General features: G+C 46.6%; 1 protein-coding gene across 2 annotated transcripts in view; it reads right to left on the bottom strand.

Annotated features, from left to right (window-relative positions):
- Nucleotides 1–23,124, bottom strand: part of DISP3 (dispatched RND transporter family member 3) — a 246,057-nt gene that overhangs the window by 97,801 nt on the left and 125,132 nt on the right. For both annotated transcript variants that reach the window (XM_076070260.1, XM_032961968.2), the window contains one exon: nt 18,839–18,940. In XM_076070260.1, coding sequence (XP_075926375.1) covers nt 18,839–18,940 — 102 coding nt within the window. The remainder of the gene's footprint in view (nt 1–18,838; nt 18,941–23,124) is intronic.

Raw genomic sequence — 23,124 nt, 5'->3', positions numbered from 1 at the left:
TTACTTCGCTTGTTTACCCAGCAACGTCTCAAGATGTGTTAGTCACGCGGGTTCCTGCCAAGAGTTTGTTTTTCACAATAGGACGAGCGCCAATGTTGCCGTGTGTCATTCCCATTGAGTAACTTGTAGATAATATTTCATTACCCGGATGTTTTGGCCAATAACAGTTACGTGGTTATATTTTGTCAGCTATGGGAAGAAATCAGAGCACCTGGGGGACCACTCGTGGAGAACGGGGAAGGTGGGGAGGGAGAACTTAAAAACGCCACACAGAAAGGCACCCGAGGCGGGAATCTAACCCGGCAAAATTGTTTCTTTGAGGTATGAGTGTTACCACTGCACAATCCTGAACAGCAGCAGCAGGAGTTGCATGGTGCAGGGGTGGGGTGACCTCTGCCTAACCGATGGTCAAATTGGACTTTCAAATACAGCACACACACACACACAGGCGTTATAACACGCCTTAGCGCGACCCAAAAATAGCACAAACGCATTTCGGGATCACCTCTACCACCCGCCGCTTTGCTTCACACGCGCCGCCGAGGTCGGATCGCAGTTCCGAGGTTACACACACACACACAAGCAAGACGCTTGCAGGGAAAAATACATCCTGTTTGCGGACCATTCCCGAAGTGAGACGCAGTCTCGTGTGGCCCAGGAGCCGTGCATGCAATGAGGCAGCGGGGATATTTGATCCATGGGACAGAAGGTCCCCAACCTGTGAGCCCTCGAATCAGCCCTGGCATTTGACGGAACGTTTCTTCGAGCTTGTAAATTTGCGAATTTTGCATGCACGTGCTGTGTTGTACTTTTGTTTATTTACTTTTAGCTTTGCCACAAATTCAAATTGAATTCCAAGTTAAACGCCAATACATTTACAATAATGAGAATGTGCTACGCCTGCCTAGGTAAACTATACATGTGACCTGCCCATCGACTCGCGGTGTACCGATTTACTGGCCATCCATTCAGTAGGTACGCAAAAATCTGTCAAAACTTGACCCCTCCCCACCTCCCTGTACGCACGCGTACTTTCTACACCCCCCCCCCTACCTGCGCACGTACGCCTGACGCCCCCCATCCCCCCCCCCCACCCTCACCACGTTTCCTATGCGTACGCTCATTGTCACGCAAGCGTACGCATTTGGGTTAACCCCCCCCCACCTCCACCCTCCATGCGTACGTACTCAATGGATGGCCCCTTATACTGATGGTCTGTATAGAGGCCAGGGGCGGAGCCAGGATTTTGACTTTAGGGGGGCTGACTTCAATATTCTGAGATATCCAGTGTATGATTTCCAATGGGCGCCACAAAGGTATAAAACACATTTTATTGGATTTGAACGCGGAGTTTATTAATAGGTCGGAGCCGCTGATGTGGCTAATAAGTTCGATAAGTTCGAAAGGCTGCCGCTCAAGCAGCCTGCAGGGCAGCACAAGGTGGCAGCCTGCAGGGCAGCACACAAGGTGGCAGCCTGCAGGGCAGCACACAAGGTGGCAGCCTGCAGGGCAGCACACAAGGTGGCAGCCTGCAGGGCAGCACACAAGGTGGCAGCCTGCAGGGCAGCACACAAGGTGGCAGCCTGCAGGGCAGCACACAAGGTGGCAGCCTGCAGGGCAGCACACAAGGTGGCAGCCTGCAGGGCAGCACACAAGGTGGCAGCCTGCAGGGCAGCACGAGGTGGCAGCCTGCAGGGCAGCACGAGGTGGCAGCCTGCAGTATTTTGCAGCAGCCGGATATCCGGCTATCCCGATTACCGACTTTCCCAAAATTTCAGGGGGGCTTAGCGCCCCCCACCCAGCCCCCCCTGTGGCTCCGCCCCTGATAGAGGCGGTGGTGGGAAGGATTTAAGAAACTTGCACCACTCTTTCAACTGCCGCGCCCGGAAATGGAGATTGACCTGGTTAGGTCTGCATTGCAAGTCCAGTGATACTATCCATTACACCAATCAATTGGCACGGGTGGCTACGTACGGTGCGAAAGAAGTTCAACACAAGACAGAGACAAAGATACCCCGTATAGACTGAACAGACTGAACAGACTGTTGGGGCAAGGGCTGTTAGCGAGCGCCTATGACAGCCAGCACGGCACACGAGAGAGTGGGTGACAGCACCACGCCCGGCCGCCTTTGTCTCCCTAGTCGCGATGTTTACACACCGCACCAGGTATTCATTTGAGGCTGAGTCGACCTAGGGGATGCCCAGAACGGGTTCAAATACTCGTCACTGATGTTAGCCGTGAGCGGGAATCTAACTCGGGTCGCCGGGTTCGTAGCGCAGCGCGCTAACCGCTACGCCACCGCTCCGCCCACACGTACATACACACATACACACGTACACACACACACACACGTACAAAGACAAAGATCCCCCGTATAGCCTTAACAGACTGTAGGGGCAAGTGCTGTTAGCGAGCACCTATAAAGACCGGCACGGCACACGAGGGGTGGGTGGCCAATACCACGCCCGGCCGCCTTTGTCTCCCCAGTGGCGATGTTTAAACATTGCACCAGGGTACTCATTTGAGGCTGAGTCGACCTATTGTGCGTACATACACACACACGCACGCCACGGCATCACCCGTCTCTCTCCGAAGCCCAGCCCACCCTCGGCAGCATGCGAGCCGTCTGTCGCTCTGGCGTGCCGTGTGAAGAAAGTTCAACCTCGCACCACATGACCCCTGTGTAACACAAAGCGAAGTTCAACCTTCCACCACATGACCCCTGTGTAACACAAAGCGAAGTTCAACCTTCCACCACATGACCCCTGTGTAACACAAAGCGAAGTTCAACCTTCCACCACATGACCCCCGTGTAACACAAAGCGAAATTCAACCTTCCACCACATGACCCCTGTGTAACACAAAGCGAAGTTCAACCTTCCACCACATGACCCCTGTGTAAAACACAGCGGGCCCCTTGACCCCCACGCCACCTGCGAACGCTGCGAGGCTTTGACTGCTGCATATGAAGCCGTCCTAATTCACGCTGAATTTTTGTAAGTTGAACACCTTCGTCAACAACCCTCCTGTCGGCTCTCAACGTGACACAGACCTATAACGGGCGACGGCTTCAGGCAACGGGCACTGCTTCGTAGCGCATGAAGAAGGGTTATTGCCTCAAACGTCACCTCTCATATATATTTTTTATTTATTTTAAGACCACAGTCTTATTGACGAATGCGTCACATTCACAGTACCATGATGATTATCATGATTTCTTGTGCATGAGCACCGCGGCCCACGCAGCAAACGCTCTGTCTAATTCATGCAGGCAGGGAAACGTGGCCTTTGAGACCCTCCGCCTCGCAGCCCACCGCAACCCCCACACGCACCCCTTGGAGGAGAGGCCGTTTGTCTGGGCCATTTCCAGGCGAGAGAGAGGGAAAAAGAGAGAGAGGAGAGAGAGAGAGGAGAGAGAGGATGAAACCCCGCTTGAGTGCCTGCGCACGAGCTAAAACTGGGTAAGTGGCACCGTCCCCTGGTGCTCGGAACAGAAAAGTTAACGAAACCTCCGACGCGTTCGTGAAATATCCCGCGCACGTTAGGGGAGAACGAAAGCGGGCGTGGGTCTTCTTCCCCCCCCCCGCCCCCCCCCCCCCCCCCCCCCCACATGCCGTGTGCGCAAAGCCGACCTTGAGAAAAAAAAAACCCGCTAATTTGTCAGGAGTCGCCCTCCCTAACGTCGGAACAACCTTCACGGACGGCATTCCGAAGTTATACCTGGCTTCGTGCTGAGCGCGCCACGAGACGCAGCTTTGTTGGAATTATTCAAACGCGATCGCTTTCATCCCCGTTCCCCGCGTGGCAATGCTGACCATACCAAGCACGGCCCATGATGAATCTGCAATTATAGCGGCTCTTTTGGCCAATCTTACAGTGGTGGTAGAGCAATTAGCCGTGCTAAAAAGGTCAAGGTATTCAGCGCAGCCCTGCAATGTCTTGCTCATTCTACTGCATGCTGGGCGAAAAAGGGCCTTCGCTATAGGGCGCTCCGGAGAACACCTCGCGAGGGTGTGTGTGTCGGCCTACTCTTCCACTCTGGCCAGATGTTGTTGTCAAAGGTTGGAGCACCCACGCTTTACCCCACCACACGTGACCTACTGATCGACTAACCGTGGCTATACTTGTGTATGCCGCTGCTAGGCGGGGGGGGGGATGTAAGGAACTCGCAGCATTGTTTCAACGATCGCGACCGGGAGATCGGCACTGTGACCCTCTGGATTACAAGGCGAACGCACCAACTATTGCACCACAGCACCAACCGGTTTTGACCTTTTTGACACCACAGCGATTTTGCCACTTTGAGCCGTAATCTAGCATTGTGGAGGAGTACGAGCAGGCAGTACAGCAATCAGATTGCATCCACCTGTGCGATTTTTAAGAGTGTTTACCCGCTCGGGTGTGTGGGTTTCCTCCGGACACTCCGGCTTCCTCCCACACAGCAAACACGTCAGTGCAAGACCCTGCCAAGCAAGGGTCTTGAATACTCGGTGAAGCTTTCCTGCCTTCACTAATGGCATTGTTGTTAGTACCACCCTTGAGGACTGCAGCACCAGGATGAAGGGGGCTAAACTCAGTAAACGAGCAGGTGAAACAGTTTAGAAAGATATTTACAGACAGATTGCTAATTAAGTTAACGATTGAGTGTAAAACCATCGCGGGTAATTGTGCCCGTAACACATAGACCCGCCAAAGCATGCGATTAATTAAAAAATAACCTCCGTGAGAGAGATACATAAATGTGGCCGCTTTAAATTCATTGGTTTCTTAATACGGTGAGGACAAGTAAAATTACTACAGAGCATATTCAGCGCACATTATGCATCTATGTAACTTATGCCGTTGCCTGATGTTTAAAAGCCAAACGGATTAAGGCAAATTAATAATTGCAAGTGTTATTAATTTGCATACACGTTTTACTACGGTGGTCCTTTTGAGGCAGTGTTATTGCAGCATCGCTCTTTGTGCAACGCAAATGTTTTCATTTGCTTGCCGTGTTGAGCTGTGAACCTCAGGACCCACGCGGAAGCCGGGCTACCCTGCTGTCTGTTCACGTGCGTGCGCACGATGTGGTTAAATTCCGTACGAAACTCGGATAAGTCTTTGCCTTGAAGCCTCGATTGAGACTTCCTCAAATGATTGTCTAGCAAGCCTCTGATTTCTCATAATTTCTCCTTTCAAGCGGCGCACACGGTGAGGGCAATGCCCGTGTTTGTGGTACGTGTGTGTGTGTTTATACAAGGTCGAGCAGTGGCATAGTGGTTAGTGTTCCGGCTGAATTGTATTCTCGGCTACGGTTAACATCAGTAGCGAGCAATATTTGAACCGGTCCTACCCCTTCCCCCACCCCCCACACCACCAAACTTGCATTGACCTGCGTGGTGAAGTATGGTTAAAAAAAAACACCGGAATGACTGACAGTGGATGGGGGAGGCATTCATTCACCCAGCAGTTGAGTGACATGGATTTAAATGATTATATATAGAAGCAAAAAAGGTACGAAAAAATATAATTACATTTTACATTTCCCGTACCGTATTGGGTTACTGCGTCATTTGAGAGCCATGCCAATTTGCCCAAACCAAGTTGTAACGGCAACGTGTGATTAAAATAGGACTTGTAATTTTAAATTACACACACCACGAAACGCAAATTCAGAGGGACTTTTTGTGAATTATGCATGCTTGCCTGAATACCAACATGAAAATCCTTCACTGCAAAAACACTACACAAATAATAAACATAGGCAGTATACATAACGTGCAGTGACTGCATATATGCGCATATTTGTTTATTATAAAATTAATTAAACCAATATATACAAAATATTAACATGCCTTTGTCAATTCAAAGCTTGATGCAGGCCTCCCTTATAGCACATGTTAGTCGAGGGGATTGGTTATTTTTGTCCATATAGAGTCATAATCTTTATTTATACTGGAGTAGGAATCAGATGAGCTACGAAGCTGTTTTCACAGATGTTCAGTAGGGGCAGGTCAGAAAGTTACAACAACAACAACAAAACAATATGAAAACACGATGGAAGTTCAAAGAATAGGAAAAGTAAGCAAATCGCAAAAAAATCGTGTATTTATATTTGACCAGGTAAAGCCCACTGAGCTATTAGCTTCTTTTTCAGAAGCAACCCGGCCACAAATGAGAGCTCGACGAAGAGGCTTATCACGTGTAGCAGCAAACTCGTCCAAATAATCTAAACGCACGTTGATTCCAAATGTGGAGGGGGTGAAAAACGGAGTGCTAGACAGTGGCCGGGAGAATCAAACTTAGGTCGCCGGTTTTTCTTGAGCGTGGCGCGGTCCGTACCGCACCACACACTCAACCCCGACATTTATCCTACATCGTTAATGAATGTATAAAGTGTGCTCTATGAGATAAACACTTTAAAACAAAAAACAGAGACGACGATAATCACAAGCTTAACGGCGGTGCCAGTTGTTGTTGAGAAAACGTACGAGCATTTATCGAAAAATAAACTATTTAGTTAATTTTACACTGGCAATAACCATAAAGTGGTGTTGTGTCATTCTGTAATTGTGCCCTAATTTGTACCGATAGTAAAGTCTATTTTTAAACATATATATAATCCACCACCTACCATTAATCTTACATGACTATTTAATTCTATTATGCATTTCCCCCAAGATAAGGTTAACTGTGATAAAGCGAGCAATTTTATTTCTAACACAAATTTTACTTTTAAAACTTCGAACTGGAGCGTGAAAAAAACCGCAAATGAAGTGCGGCTCATATTAGATAATGGATGACATCCCGGTTAAAAAGTGGCTATAACCCAAAAAAAGCACAACTCCTTGACATTCTTATACCAGGTGAACTATTTGTTTAAATTTCTGTTCGCAGCCACCGCGTGTGAGACCGTGAGGCCGCCAGCAGTGGTATTGTACACGCACAGCCACATTCGTCTCTCCATCACTGACAAAGGCACGCTCTCGTCCTGTGACGATTCGAACGCTGCACTTGCAATGCAGTGGTCACGCGACTGGCAGCGGTATCAAACAATCCGTCAAGAGTCTTGAATTACTTCCACCTGCGTCATCTGGCTCCACCGCGTTAGGTTGATGCGCGGGTCGTGTGAGGTGGGGTAAACTGTGGGTACTCCCACCTCTTCAAAAGATATCTGGTCAGCGTATAGACCAATGTTCATCACTCACTTTCAGGTGCGGGGGGCCACACTGTTGCCCGATAAGACGTCATCAGTGCGAGGGCCGCCACACCGACACTGCTGTGGGTTAAAATACCCTCGAGGGCTCGATCTAGAGGAGGCCCTCCCACGAGCAGCTGCATGGACAAAGACACAAATGGGATGCCAATCTGAGGCTATTCACCCAAGGGTAAGGTTCAGATACCGCTTGCCATTGGTGTTGGGTGTCTGACTTGGAATTGAGCCGTAGGTCGTGTGAAATGGAAGTGTAGCATTACCGTGACACCGCCACGGTTAATATGGCGCACATGTAGCGATGAACTGCTACCGCTCTTCTGGCAGACTTCTCACTCTCTCAATCCCCAACCACCCGCCCCATCTGCTGCAGCCACGCATCTCTCAGTACAGCGGCCCAATCAGCCTCCTCCACCTTCCTAAAAAAATAAAAAAAAATTGTGTCTCTTCATTATCCATCGCGTTGCTCCCCCTCCGGGCAAGGAAATACAAATAAAAATCCACTCCGTTTTAATCAAATGAAAGCCACGACTGGCACACTTCAATTGCAGCCAACAGTTCAAAACAATTTTGAGTATAATTAACATTGGCAATGATGCATGCCTAGCACATTAAAGGGAACGAGTTGGGAGGGGGGAACAATAACCAAAAACAATCAAAGAACTATCGGGAATGGCACTGCGGCGTCGTAATGAGCTGCGTGTCCCAGTGGCGCTGCCTACTTCACCCTGGGTCACAGTGGGGCATGCGCCTTCACAACGAACGGCACGACCTCTCGGTAGACGGGGGGGGGGGGGAGAGACATTGCCGTTTTTTTTAAAACACAGTCATTACTGCCCCGCCGCGGCACGCAATCACGTTCAAACGAGCCGCTTTAAACATTCACCGGTTTCCCCCCCCCCCCCCGACACAACAACAACAAAAACCGCTTCGCCTTATTGACGACGATTCCACCCGACGCGTCCGGGCACTGCGAAACGTCGGTCAAATCGTCGCTCCCTTTTTCAGTTTCATTTATTGGGCATATGGCCCTGTGAGCCATGCGGCTCTTGACTCGGGTGCAACCGCAACAAACAAAAACATGAACAAGAAAACATCTTGCCTCGCCCTCTCTCGCCTCCGCCGCCGCTGCGAGTGTGGGTCGGTCAGCGCTCTTCTTTGGTCTCCGCTTAGAATTATTCCGCCGGCGCGTCCGCCCTGCATTGTGTTGCTGCTCGCCTCTCGAGCTCGCAAACTAGGGGGGAATTGTATTCTCTTGCCGACGTGCCGCACACAAAGCCGCTCTCTAGCCTCATCCTCCTTCCTAGCCCCGGTGCTGCTGTATTGTACAAAATCTCGTTGGTTCTCTCACCCGATTACAATGGGCAGCTTTTGAAGTCAATTTTGGCTCGACTACTGTGCAGGTTTTTACGCGGCTGTGCTGTACAATATGCATCACTCCGATGTGTTGTTCGGTACTGGACAAAAATACGTTGTTATTGAGCTGTGTGGGGTTAAAACTTGATTTGAGTGGTTTTCCTCCGGAGTCAAATAAGTTTCCTCTCAAAGCTAAATAAAACAAAAAAAAATCACACGGTGGAAACTGGTATCGGACAAATATCCCACTGCTGGAGTATTATCACAAATAATTCATTGGGATCATACATCTTAGTCATTGCACCCGACTGCAAAGATAAATTGGAAAGAATCTCCTGAAAAAAAAAGAGTCTTGGGGTTCGGTGAGGCTCTGGTGCGTTAAACAAACCATGATAATTAATAATACAACAGCAGTCTTTTGAATCTGCTTTGCTCACAGTTTTCAGGTTCACGTTAAATTTTAAATCTTCTGTCAGCACCTGTCAATAAAAAACATAGATACAAGCAGGCATATACATACACACACAACCACAAATTGGATTTGCCCATGGCTAGTACCAGCGGTGTCAAGATCGGCCTCTGTGGAGGAGGCTCGTGAAGGACGCTGCTGCTGGGCAGTTGGAGGCGGCCGCCCTCCAGCAACAGCGAAGGGCAGAGGAGTGACGCTCACAACAACGAGCGGAGTGCCGGGCGGATGAAATGAAGCAAGTTGGCACAGTAGAGGGCACGCACGCACACCCACGCAAGTATCCCAAGTTTATCCTTAAGCCAACACCTAGTAATGCGAGCCAAGACGTTCACAAGACGGTGGAGGAGACAGCACGACTCTTACCTTCGTCTTCAAGGCCGCTAGGCTGGACCAAATATCAATTTTAGGCCAAGTCAACTTAGGGGATGATCAGGGGAGTCTCAGTTACCTCTTTGCGCATTATTTTACCTGTGGCTGGGATTTTAACTCAAATGTTCAGGCTCACAATGCGATACACCACACACACACACTTATACTATAGACCGCTGGGGGCACATTATGTGTGTATGGTGCACGTGACAGTGATGAGACCAGCGCCACCTTTGTCTCCCCAAAGTCAATGTTTACATTTCACACCAAGTATTAATTTTAAGCCGAGTTGACAGCCGTTAACCGATACAGCTACACTACTGCACAAAACAAGGACAAAGATCCCCCGTGTAGCCTGAACAGACTGTTGAGGAAAGTGTTGTTAGCGAGTAGCGCCGATGAAGGCCGGAACAGCACACGCCTGGCCGCATTTGTCTCCCTAATGGCGATGTTTACACACCGCACTAGGTACTAATTTGAGGCAGAGTCGATCTAGGGGAGGCCCAGGACCGGTTCAGATAATCATCACCGGTGTTGGCCGTAAACGGGAATCGAACCTGGGTCGCCAGGTTCATATCGCAGCGCGCTAACCGCTACACCACCGCTCCCTACTACTGCACACACATGAACACACACATGAATACACATGTACACGCATTATACTGTAACTAATACACTGTGACACGGGCAACAGGACGTGTTAGATTTATAAGTGTGGTTAACTATTGAAATAAGACAACGCTAATCCTCTGATGGATATGCTAGATTAGGGTGGATTTACAAAGATAAATACGCCTTTGGCACAAATGAACTCCAAGTACACGCGTTGATGTCTCAGCCAACAAGCCCGCAATCGATTCAGCCACACATAACCTGATTTATTAACTCAATCATCCCGCACCGACCTCGTCTCCTCAATAAATATAAAAATAATTGTGCCCGCGCAAACATCGCACGCGCGCGCGCGCTTTGTGACGTTCATGGAAATCACCACCGACTTCCATTGCCCTAGCCATTGTGTGGGCGACGTTGGGGTTCTGTTGAACGAAACAAAATTGTCCCATCCTCCTCCCCTCTACCGCCCCCACCGGATGTATGCACAAAAATGAAAAATTATGGAACATTTTTTTTTACGTAAAGGTCCACTGAGCTATACAGCCACAAATGCAACCTCAACAAAAGTGGCTTAAGGCGTGGAAATTTACAGCTATCAAATACTCTAAAAGCATGACGTTGAAATTTTGATTTAAAGCTTTCGTGACTGCAGTAATTATTCTTAGTTTTTTCGGTAAAGTCACGTTGAAGAGAAAAAAATTCTCACGACGTTTCGACCATAACTCAAACGGTCATCATCAGGTGATGACCGTCATCAGGTGATGACCGTTTGAGTTATGGTCGAAACGTCGTGATAATTTTTTCTCTTCAACGTGACTTTACCGAAAAAACTAAGAATAATTACTGCAGTCACGAAAGCTTTAAATCAAAATTTAATCGCCTCTACGGGGAGGGTTTTCACATAACCGACACACCTGATGATGACCGTTTGAGTTATGGTCGAAACGTCGTGAGAATTTTTTCTCTTCAACGTGACTTTACCGAAAAAAGCATGACGTTGATTCTAAATGTGGAGGGAAAGACCGAAAGACCCGGGCAAAAATCCATGCGACCACGTGGAGAGAGACACGCAAACTCCAAATATACAGACATCAGGGTAAGGATCGAGCCCACAACCTCCGGTATACCAGGCGATGTAGTCAACATTTCGCCACCGTGGCATCCAATTATTACTTTTTATTATCCTCGTCCCAAGTCTATGAATGCGAACGCGTTTGTGTTTCTGCAGCAAACTCCGCGATGGCTTGAATACGAGTTGATATTCTACACCGGTTCAATTGCAATATCAAACGATGTAGAATTTTTAATTAAATTTGCCTTCCTCGTCTGGCTTAGGGCCATCCCCTGAGCGGACAAGATGACTTGGATGGAACAGCTGACACGGCGAGGCCAGGGTGGGCAAAGTCCGCTTATTAATTCTGAGCACAGCACCTCCCCTCCTTTTGTCTCCCCATAGCTGCACAAGCAGACACAGCCACTTATCTCACCCACTTATGACAGAGCCATTGCAGTAGCACAGAACAATTTGACTCAACACGATTTCGTACAAAGTAGCATTAATTAAATACACTGTCGCTCAGGAGGAATTTTAATTTTTGTGTGTTTTCACCATCCGAAATATATTGCAACCGTGATATTGGGTATCATCTCGTACGATGATGATTTTTTTTTACAATCAGATCTCTGCAGCTAGCAGTGCATCACCCAGTGTCCGGGAACGGCCCATGGAAGACGACGTCACAGAACTGTTGCGGAAGTCAATTTAAAAAGACCTCTTCATCCACGCAAGGGACACATCTTTTAATTCCCTGCATATCAATCAAAACCGGTTTGTTTATTTTTTTTTGCTTAGAGCTGGAATTATCCAAATTAAGTGAAACTAATTAATTTAGGTTTTTTTGTGTGTATACCATTGGTGACTGACCTGAGATTATCAACGCCGAACAATTGAGGGCTCAATTCAATCATAGGCAGCTGTAACCTGAATTTGAACCCAGGTTCTCAGTGGTGCTGGCTCACTAATTGGATCAGAGCCACCCGGCTTCCTCCTAGGGGGTTTTTGTTTTCAATTGCCGAGAGGAAATGGCACTATCACTTGCTTTTCGGTCAATTGAGCCTAATTCCAGATTAAAGTTCTCTCCGAAGCAACTATTAATCAAATAGGACAACACGGAAGCAGTCCCGACTTCATTGAATCTCATCTTCAGGGTGCGGCCTCAAGAACAACTCACACTGGATAGTCTGATGCTGTGCCTTATGCTATGCACACCGATGTTCCACAAATCATCTGCGGCCCAAAAAGTGATTTGCAGTAAATATAATTGATTATTTATTATAATCGACCACATTGATTCTTGCGAGTTAGGAGCAGGGTCGGAGCTCGGACTAGAGTCATGGTTAGTCATTGGCAAATAAGCCAATAATTGGATGATGCAGAGATGCCTGTGCCGAAGGTCACACGTGGAAAAGCGGCTTTAAAAAACACGAACGCATCCTCAGTCTATGTCTCGCCAGCGAGTGCCGTCGCTCAAGATGAACACGCCACGAGTTCGTCGGTGGTCTGAAGCGTATGCCAAAGACACGACGTTTCCCATTGATGCCCCTCAATCCCAGCTCCTCCCCATAGGGAGAATTGGTGAATGTCTGTCATAAACACAGGGTGATCCGCGGTGATACAGAAGGATGTTGTCGTGGTGTAATGGTTGGCACACGTGGCTTGCAATGCAGGGCTCGCCCGATTGATTTGATCTCCCGATGCGGGAAAGTTGAAAACAGCGCTGCAAGCTTTGGTAAACTCCACTGTCTCCGTGCGCACCCAGCGATAGAAATTGGTGTGCCGCGGTTTAGTCGATCGAAAGGTGGCCGTGTGGTGGGGTAAAACGCGGGTACTGCCACCTCTTCCGAGACGCCTGGTCAGCATGGAAGAGAGTTTGTATATATAGCCTCTGGAGGGGCTTTATAAAGTCGTGTAGAGCTGAAGGCTCCCCTGCTACCAGCAGTGGCGCGAGACCAAGAAATTGCGGGGCTGCACCTCCACCGTTACCACTTACAGACGCCCCACCGATTTGTAATGATCCTCAGGCTTTCTTCTCGACAGGTGATTGAATATTGTAAAAGTGACCAGTTTCTTATCCTGTAGAGGAGAGTGTTAACAGATTTCGTAAGTGTATTGAGTCTGGTGGGAGACATGTAGAGGCTTTGAAATAAAATTGAGTGTTCTCCTTCGTGTCTCCCTACAGTACTATATTAGTGAGATATATATGAATGGTTTACCCTCTATATTTCTTCTCTGTATCTCTCTATACCTCTGCAATCATGAGCCGCAGACCCAACAATTTTAGGGCGCGAGGGAATACTGAAACCATACTTTAACTGTCAATTTTACGTAGTTATTCTCGATTTCATCGCTCAAAACAAATGTTTACAGTTCAAATGGTACGGTGGAGACATGTAAAAAAAAATAAGGCAGGCCCTATCGTGGTCCACTCGAGATGCCAAACCCAAAATGAGCTGATGCAGAGCTGCAGGAGCAGAGCTGTAGGGAAATCCGGAGGTAAGATTTGTGTCTATTTTTTTTATTCGACAAATTGTTCTGTTTGTATCAGCACGGCAGAATTTATACAAAACAAAATTCACAGCAGTGCTGTGCGGAGCTGTAACGAAGTGGGGCTTTGTTTTGTGGAAAATTATATTTCGCATTTTTTTTTTTCCCGTGGATATGCAGTGTTATTTTTTTAAACTTAAAAAAATCTTCAACACAGAGTGGTTTGACTATGCTTCACATCGCCGATCAATGCTGGTTAGCAGTGCAGCAGGGCAGTTGGGAGCAGGATACGTTCAGATGTAACGCACCACTGCTGTAAGCCGTGACTGGGAATCGAACTCAGGTTTGCTGGGATCGGAGATCAGTGCGCTAACCACTGCGCAACCCCACTGCTCTGCATCTCAACGTTATTTCTGTAATTAGCCGTACATATGGTACTTCTGTAGTCGTTAAATGCTATATTAGCACGTTCCTTTTTTTACCGGTGATAATTAGTTTAAAACAATTAAGTTAAGAAATACATTTGACCAATGTATATACAGTGAGGGAAAAAAGTATTTGATCCCCTGCTGATTTTGTACGTTTGCCCACTGACAAAGAAATGATCAGTCTATAATTTGAATGGTAGGTTTATTTGAACAGTGAGAGACAGAATAACAACAACAAAATTCAGAAAAACGCAAGTCAAAAATGTTACAAACTGATTTGCATTTTAATGAGGGAAATAAGTATTTGACCCCCTCTCAATCAGAAAGATTACTGGCTCCCAGGTGTCTTTTATACAGGTAACGAGCTGAGATTAGGAGCACACTCTTAAAGGGAGTGCTCCTAATCTCAGCTTGTTACCTGTATAAAAGACACCTGTCCACAGATGCAATCAATCAATCAGATTCCAAACTCTCCACCATGGTCAAGACCAAAGAGCTCTCCATGGATGTCAGGGACAAGATTGTAGACCTACACAAGGCTGGAATAGGCTACAAGACCATTGCCAAGCAGCTTGGTGAGAAGGTGACAACAGTTGGTGCGATTATTCGCAAATGGAAGAAACACAAAAGAACTGTCAATCTCCCTCTGCCTGGGGCTCCATACAAGAACTCACCTCGTGGAGTTGCAATGATCATGAGAACGGTGAGGAATCAGCCCAGAACTACACGGGAGGATCTTGTCAATCATCTCAAGGCAGCTGGGACCATAGTCACCAAGAAAACAATTGGTAACACACTTCGCCGTGAAGGACTGAAATCCTGCAGCGCCCGCAAGGTCCCCCTGCTCAATAAAGCACATATACATGCCCGTCTGAAGTTTGCCAATGAACATTTGAATGATTCAGAGGACAACTGGGTGAAAGTGTTGTGGTCAGATGAAACCAAAATGGAGCTCTTTGGCATCAACTCAACTCGCCGTGTTTGGAGGAAGAGGAATGTTGCCTATGACCCCAAGAACACCATCCCCACCGTCAAACATGGAGGTGAAAACATTATGCTTTGGGGGTGTTTTTCTGCTAAGGGACAGGACAACTTCACCGCATCAAAGGGACGATGGACGGGGCCATGTACCGTCAAATCTTGGGTGAGAACCTCCTTCCCTCAGCCAGGGCTTTGAAAATGGGTCGTGGATGGGTATTCCAGCATGACAATGACCCAAAACACACGGCCAAGGCAACAAAGGAGTGGCTCAAGAAGAAGCATATTAAGGTCCTGGAGTGGCCTAGCCAGTCTCCAGACCTTAATCCCATAGAAAATCTGTGGAGGGAGCTGAAGGTTGGAGTTGCCAAACGTCAGCCTCGAAACCTTAATGACTTGGAGAAGATCTGCAAAGAGGAGTAGGACAAAATCCCTCCTGAGATGTGTGCAAACCTGGTGGCCAACTACAAGAAACGTCTGACCTCTGTGATTGCCAACAAGGGTTTTGCCACCAAGTACTTAGTCATGTTTTGCAGAGGGGTCAAATGCTTATTTCCCTCATTAAAATGCAAATCAATTTATAACATTTTTGACATGCGTTTTTCTGGATTTTGTTGTTGTTATTCTGTTTCTCACTGTTTAAATAAACCTACCATTAAAATTATAGACTGATCATTTCTTTGTCAGTGGGCGAACGTACAAAATCAGCAGGGGATCAAATACTTTTTTCCCTCACTGTAAGTACAGGGGGTTGGCTGCAAGTTATTAAAGTCTTAACATCACCACTTTTAGGGTTCTTACGAATCCGCGTAAATGCCAAAGCACTCCCAATAGCCCAGACTAAAGCGCCTCATCGGAGATCCAAAGCGTACAACAACTCTTGCACGTGATGCTGTCCTGGTCTCCTGAGTTCTCACCTGTACGTACGTATGTTGAACTTCTTTCGCACCATAATAGCCAACCGTGCGGATTGGAGGTGCGGCTAAACCTGGTGGGCTGTCTTGTTATTTTTTGCCATGCATCCCGTTCATCAGTGGCAACGCATGAGCAGCCCTCAAATTATTTATTATGCCGACTTATCACCTCTTTGTCAGTTTATTTCATTATTCCATGAGGTTTCCTGTGGATTTACGCTCTCATGTTAAATGTTTATTAGTTTTGCCCTAGAGGGGACGATGCTTTAGAGCACCGGGGTGAGTGTACGTCAGTTTTTTTTGCGTGTATCCCCGGTTTCGAGACACAGCGCTTATTGCATTTTTCCGGATCGTGCGGTTTTCATAGGAACTCGATTTTAAGGGTCCAGATTTATGACGAGTATTTATTTTCGCGTGCAAGTCCGAGTTACACGTCCTCAAAACTGACATCGTCATTGCCATTGTTGCGCTACGTTTGAAAGCCTGCCCAATTATTGAAAACAATACATTTTTACGACAATTTGCTTTCCAATTATAACAAATGTCGTCAAAGGTTATGGGTGTAATAACTATGTTTTTGGCACCAAATTATTTGCGAGATCCATAATTATTTAGCCAACGTTATAAGTATGAGGTGGCCGAGTGACTCACGGGGAATATAACACCAAGCCGCCAATGCTAGAAACCTGGGTTTGAATGTGGGTTGCAGCCGACCGTGCATGTTTAAACCGGAGTTCTCAAGTGTAGGGCGTTGATGGTATCAGCTCCATCGCTAGTGACTGCACACAAAAATACACCATCACATTAGATTTGAACTTTCAATCAAATTTGAGTTAAATTCCAGGTCTGCGAATTAAAATATCGGTTATCCTGGCACGAGACAAAGCTGTCCCTGTAGCAGGGCATGCGGGCAGATGCGCCCCCTCATTTGTGAATTTAAAGGGTGAATTAAAAACAAGGGTGTCGCATGAAGAGATTTCAGAAGCACTTCGATGAAACCTCCTGCCGTGGGCCATTATCTACCACGGAGCGGTGCGCTGCAGTCCTCTACGAGGGCTGCAATCGGAACCTTTTCCTGATTCCATGACGCCGAAAGCCCAAAGGGAATAAATAAACTTCGAGAAAAATCCAACGTGTAAAAAAAAATGTGAAAAACGACCCCTCTAAATTATCACAGCCAAACACGCGGAGGTAAACTCAGCCATTAGCGCGGCTCCGAATTTGGCAAGAAGGAGCGAGTGTCTCAGAAATCAGCGTGGCAGAAAGCTCCCCGTCCACATGGAAGGCGGAATTATCACGGGAGCAGATAGACAAGCAGCCAGGATGGTGAGAGAAGCCAATTTAATTAACTCGTGAGCAGGCCATGTAGTCACACTGCGCAGCACACTGCTTTTGTTAGTGCAGTGCCTTTTGCCGCATTTAATTTTACGCACGTCCACTTTTTTGAGCACGAAAAACATTTTTACTTCGTGTTTGTGACGCGTTCCTCCACTATCGCCGATGCGGAGTAGCACGGCTGCTGATGAATACATAAATACATGAACCAGCTGTGTTTTTCAGCAGCGGACGGATTCATATTTTAGCGAGAGTAGAAAAAGCACGCTTAATTAAAAATTAAATCTTCGCCGGAGTTGATGCGTTACCAATTTTGTGGCGAAACTCATTAAGTAAAAAAAATAAAAATACAAGTTTCGACTGAAAGCAAATACTTGCATGGGCTTTAACACTAATTACCAATGGCAAAAAAAAACCATTTCCATTACACATTTAAATAGTTCATTCATTACACTGGTGCATAAACCTAACGCACACTATGCGCACAGCACTCCATTTTAAATTATACCCTCATGTTTGCAATGAGGAACCACTGACAGTGAAGAATGCTGCGCACATTTCTCCATCTCACTGACAAGAGGAGTGATTTTCGCCAGTCCTCAAGCGCAGTCATCCTGCCCCTATGCCCCACGCCATCAGCAGCGTCCCCATATGGGATTGGGTGCAGGGTCCACATCCTCCATTAAGCCCCGACTTGCAAGGCTTGCAAGGGGCCTCTCGTACCACGTTCCACAGGGAAGCGTGCCGGATGGTGGTTGAAGAAGCGATTGCATGCATACCAGCAGCAGCCACGATCAATCCGCTGCTGGATGAAGGCCTAAGCGTACAATGTAACAATTGCACCGAGCTCCCCGCACACAAGCGGATTCCGTCGCTCCATCTCACCGGTGGCCGCGCTTGTTGTCCCGGGCCCGTTACCTCCACTGGCATCTTTGAAGAAAATAATGGGTTCCTCGATGACGAAAAATCGGGAGAGACACCCACCGCTCAACGTAAAACGAAACACGTCTTTTTCCGAACGCGTCATCAGCACGGCCGAGGCAAAACGCCACACACCGGCCGACCTTTCAACCCTCATATTCCCAACCCCGAGTCCACGGAGATTGGTCCTGGGCACTTTCCAATTCCATCAACAGATGCATGCAATTAATAACACTCGTTTGCATACAAATTGATAGCTCATTTACATAGCAATAGGATAAACGTATTAATGATAATGGATCGCCAAACTGGTGACGGTGGTGGCCCCAAAAGACAGGAGGTTGAAAATGCCATTCTCCGAGCAAATTATTTTTTGTTTATATATATTGTATTATTTAGTTGGTTAGTTACGTATTATTTAGTTTGGTCATTATTTTAGTTGACAAAAGCTGCTCGGGCTTGTGGGATCGTGTATGCGGGTGGCATAGCTATGAAGTGTGCAGGCAGATCAACTCCATCATCGGGGACCATGGGCTGAAGAGACCCAGATGCCGGGCTACAAGAAGAGGAGGCGAAGGGGGGGGGGTGGTGATGATGGTGGTGGGAAAAATTGGCCAGGGGGCACCAATTTCATTCCTCGCACCCCCAGGCCCCCCAACCACCGCACCAAAGCCACGCGGCGCCGCGGCACGGCGATCGTGCGAGCGCCTCACCGGGAAGCGGCAGGGCGGGCGCTTCATCCGGCGCCTCCGCGCTCTCCGCCTGCTCCCCGAGCCCCGCGTAGCCCAGATCACGTGGCTCCTCCAAGAAGAGTCCTGCTCGCAGCCAGAGGCCAGGGGAATCCAACATAAACAGAGATTAAAGAGGGTGGCAGAGTGAGGCGCCCCCGGAGGTGCAGGAAGGTGCGGGGGAGGGGGGGGGGGGCGATGTACAGATCCCCTCAATTGCTCCATGTATCAAACAGTGGCATCTGGCATCCTCGGTTTTTTTTTGCTTTGGCTTTTTTATTTTATTTTCTTCCTCCGCCCCCGCCTCTCCCCATTACCAGACCCCCCTCCCCCCCTCCCCAAATGTATTCCTGTTGAGCTACTGAAATCAATATCGTGCACACGCACAGCGCCGTCAGCCGATCCACTGCTGGATGACGGTGTCCCCACGATGTGCGGGCCGTGGCGATTGTTTGACCATCCTTCACCAGACGGGACGTAACATCAGCGTAAGACTAAAAGAACAACAATAAATATTAAATTATCTCAAACACAACTGTCGGCAGTGGCAGAGCATGCTTGTCAACAAGGTCACTCAATTGATTTTGATAACGTTGAAGTTTGTGTAAAACTGACTATTACTGGCAAGGACTAATTAGAGAATCCATTTAAATTAAAGAAATACAAATCACTTTAATCGCTCTGACAGCTACAGGCTTAGTGCGGCCTGGAAGCGTATTATTAAATAAAATATGTAATACAATTTACAATTCCTTGTAAGGGAAACAAATACCAATGAATAACAATTGAATGATTACCAATCTATTATATAATTACAATACCCTCCCCGCCTCAAATCACTGCACCTGGATGAATTAAATGATGACGTCACCCTGCCGCTGCTCTATTTAAGACCGGGAGCAAGCGAGGGCTTTACCATTCTGGCAAATCGCCCGATGAATTACCAGCGAAACGTCGTACTCAAATATTAAATTATGTTGATTCACTCTTCAACACACCGGTGGGCTAAAGTAGTGAAAGTTTTGTGTTTGGCCGTGTCGGGTGGTGGAGGGTTACGACACATTTATAAATAACGCGATCTAACCCAAAAAAAACCCTTTATCATGAATAATATTGGTCGCGAAAGCCTTCGTGTTAAACTGATCCTTCACCAAGCTGCTCGGCGCGTGTCAGCTAAAGTTAAGTAAACACGGGAGCGTAGAGGTAGCGTTGTACAACAGTGGACTTTACTGCACTGGCCTCTATGGCCCACCATGCGGATCTTCAGCCCCAACTCCTGCCATATGCAGTGGCCACCCATCCGAGAGCTATCCAGGCTGAAGCCTTGCTTCTGAGGTCTGATGAGATCGAGTGCATTCGAGGCTATATGCAACATGAGGGTTAGGTACGAATCGCATCGCTAGCAGTGCATCACCCTGCGTACGAGAGAGGACGACACTGCAAGACCAACTCGCGCAGTCCTCTGCACAGGCCAATGCATCCACACTTGAGGACGTAAATAGGAAAGGAGAAAGCATTAACCACCTCGGATAATTTAACACGCAGGTTTTCACAACCAATATTATGATTCGTAATTGTTTTTTTTTTTGGGGGGGGGGGGGTTAGACATCGCGAGCACAAAGCGATCTAACCCGAAAACCAATTTACACGAATCATCTCAGGACACATTGACGATGGTCATTACAAGAATTCAATTCCATTGAAGTACGGGGCCACGGTTTATATATGTAAATATAAATAGGGCTACAAACTTTGGATTAATTTATAACCACGAAGTCTAGCGAATGTTTTATATGCAAATGTGAATATTTGTTCGAGGGATAAAACTGGAAATCGCATCGGTGTTATTATACCGAGGGCAATCATTGAAGGCAGACAGGGATCATAACAATGACATAATGAGGTGAGCGCGAACAGCTTGGAGTGCTTATGTAAAATTAAAACTTGATAATAGAAAGCAATAGACCGATGCATAGTATCCGCTGTGAAATGCGGATTGGAAACATGAACACTGACAGAGATGAATTGAATGAAAGCAGAAGGGTGCATCTGCGCTAATTTCTGTGGACTGCTGCCTATCTACAAGCGCCGGCATCCCATACTGCCACACACGCAGGCAAAGAGGTCAGAGACAGGAGAGAGTGAGAATGTGAGAATGATGATGATGATAATAATAATAATAATGAAATTTGTAACGCGCACAACATTTTCACGGACGTAATTGACCGTGACTCTCAGTGTTGCTTGAAAGCCAGGCGAGATAGAGGAGGTGGGATGTGTGTACAACGTCGGTGTACGTTGGACGCCGCTGCAAATGTGAGGGCGGTTTCTTCCCTCACTTTGCTCCAATTTGGAATTCCCTCCCATCATCTCTTTTCACAAGCTCTTGCAATAACCCCGCTTTTAATAATAAAAAAACGCGTTAAATCTGTGTCTGTTACAGACACTGATGGTGCAGTTTTTTTATTGCCCCTTTTACGTTTTGGGCCTTCGGGCCTTCGTTCAGCAACTGTGTTAATATATATACGGGGTGGCCCAAAAGTCAGGAAACATGGTTATTTCATTATTTTCTTTACAATGGTATTAAAATATTTCAATTGTTTATTCTTAAGTTAAATATGTATATATTACAATGATTAACATCTATATGTATTCTTGCTTTTCACGTGACATTTACAGAAATCAACCAAGAGCCCTGAGTGAAATGAGATGAAAGAAAACTGATGAATAATCAGAGATTACACTTGTACTATATTTTAAAGAGTCATACATTCATTTCAAAATAGAATTCGTGCTGGCATTAATGTTAATGGAATTCAGTTTTGAACATTTGTTAAAATAAATCAATAAAATCCTCTGCGATTTTTTAAAATTAATATGATAACCCAATGTGCCATGACTTTTTGGCCCCACTGTACAGAATAATTAACAAGGTTATATGTTGAACTTTTTTCGCGCTGTACGTAGCCAACCGTGCTATTCTGAGGTTGGAAAGACACAACAATCTAAATATGGAAATATCGATGACAACAATGATAATCAGTTTAACACGTAGGCTTTCGCGACCAATATTATTCATAATAAAGGTTTTTGGGTTAGATCGCGTTATTTATGAATGAGTCGTAACCCTCCACCACCCGGCACGGCAAATTAGCAAAAAAGTGTCACGTTGACAAAAGACAAATAGTTCACTACTTTAGCCCACCGGTGTGTTGAAGAGTGAATCCACAAACTGTAAATGTTGTGGATTCACTCTTCAACACACCGGTGGGCTAAAGTAGTGAACTATTTGTCTTTTGTCAACAAACTGTAAATGTTGTGGATTCACTCTTCAACACACCGGTGGGCTAAAGTAGTGAGCTATTTGTCTTTTGTCAACGTGACACTTTTTTGCTGATTGGCCATGTCGGGTGGTGGAGGGTTACGACACATTTATAAATAACGCGATCTTCCCCAAGAACCTTTATTATAAACAATAATAATAACAACAAGAATGCCTTATTATCCAAGAAGAGTTTGCCATCCCGAATCGCAATTTTTGTTCAATTCCAAGAATGAGTGCAAGAAGATACAGAGGAGGAGGGAAGTGGAGTTCCCGGAGAAAACCCCACCACACGCACGAGGTGGATACCACTCAAAGTTCTGCACATATACAGTAGATTCAAGAATGCCATTGCTTGAGTGCCACATCCTGGCAACCACGCAGCCAAAGCCTAAAACATCCTGCTGGGAAATGTGCTTCCGATTATATTTTGGCTAATCTGAATTTTTTTAAAAAAAAATTCAGGCCGTAGATACGAAATTTTAGACAATCCGAAAAAAAAAATCTGATTATTCTGAAAAGGAAAGTAATATCATTAATGCGGCGTCAGTTCCTTGGCTGTTTTCCTGCACTTTTTGGGCCCAAAGACATAGAAACATAAAATGGAATTAAAATGATCAAAACAAATCCTAAATATACATATAACCCATTCACAAAAGGTGAAACGCAAATGATTTCAATCCAAAACTCATCCCCATCACCTGATATACCTAGGACAATGTTTGCTGCAAGAACTAGCCAGCCTCAACACCCTCGCTTAACTTCCGAGATCTGAAAACATCGGGCCACATTCACGGTGTTTTAGTCGTAGGGCTGATGTTATGAGGACGCACAAAGCGATAGAGAGCATTCCACCTGACTACTGACCCACAAAGAGTGGCATTTCGTTTTCTCCACGCGACATTACGGTTACCAAGATGGAAGTGACACCTTCACCCTCACCAAACCA

Source organism: Petromyzon marinus, chromosome 28 (assembly GCF_048934315.1).
Source record: "Petromyzon marinus isolate PM22_M1 ecotype Great Lakes invasive population chromosome 28, UKy_Petmar_22M1.pri1.0, whole genome shotgun sequence".
Classification (NCBI taxonomy): Eukaryota; Metazoa; Chordata; class Hyperoartia; order Petromyzontiformes; family Petromyzontidae; genus Petromyzon; species Petromyzon marinus.
The sequence above is the reverse complement of the archived record's forward strand: the minus strand, read 5'-3'. Positions and strand labels throughout refer to the sequence as shown.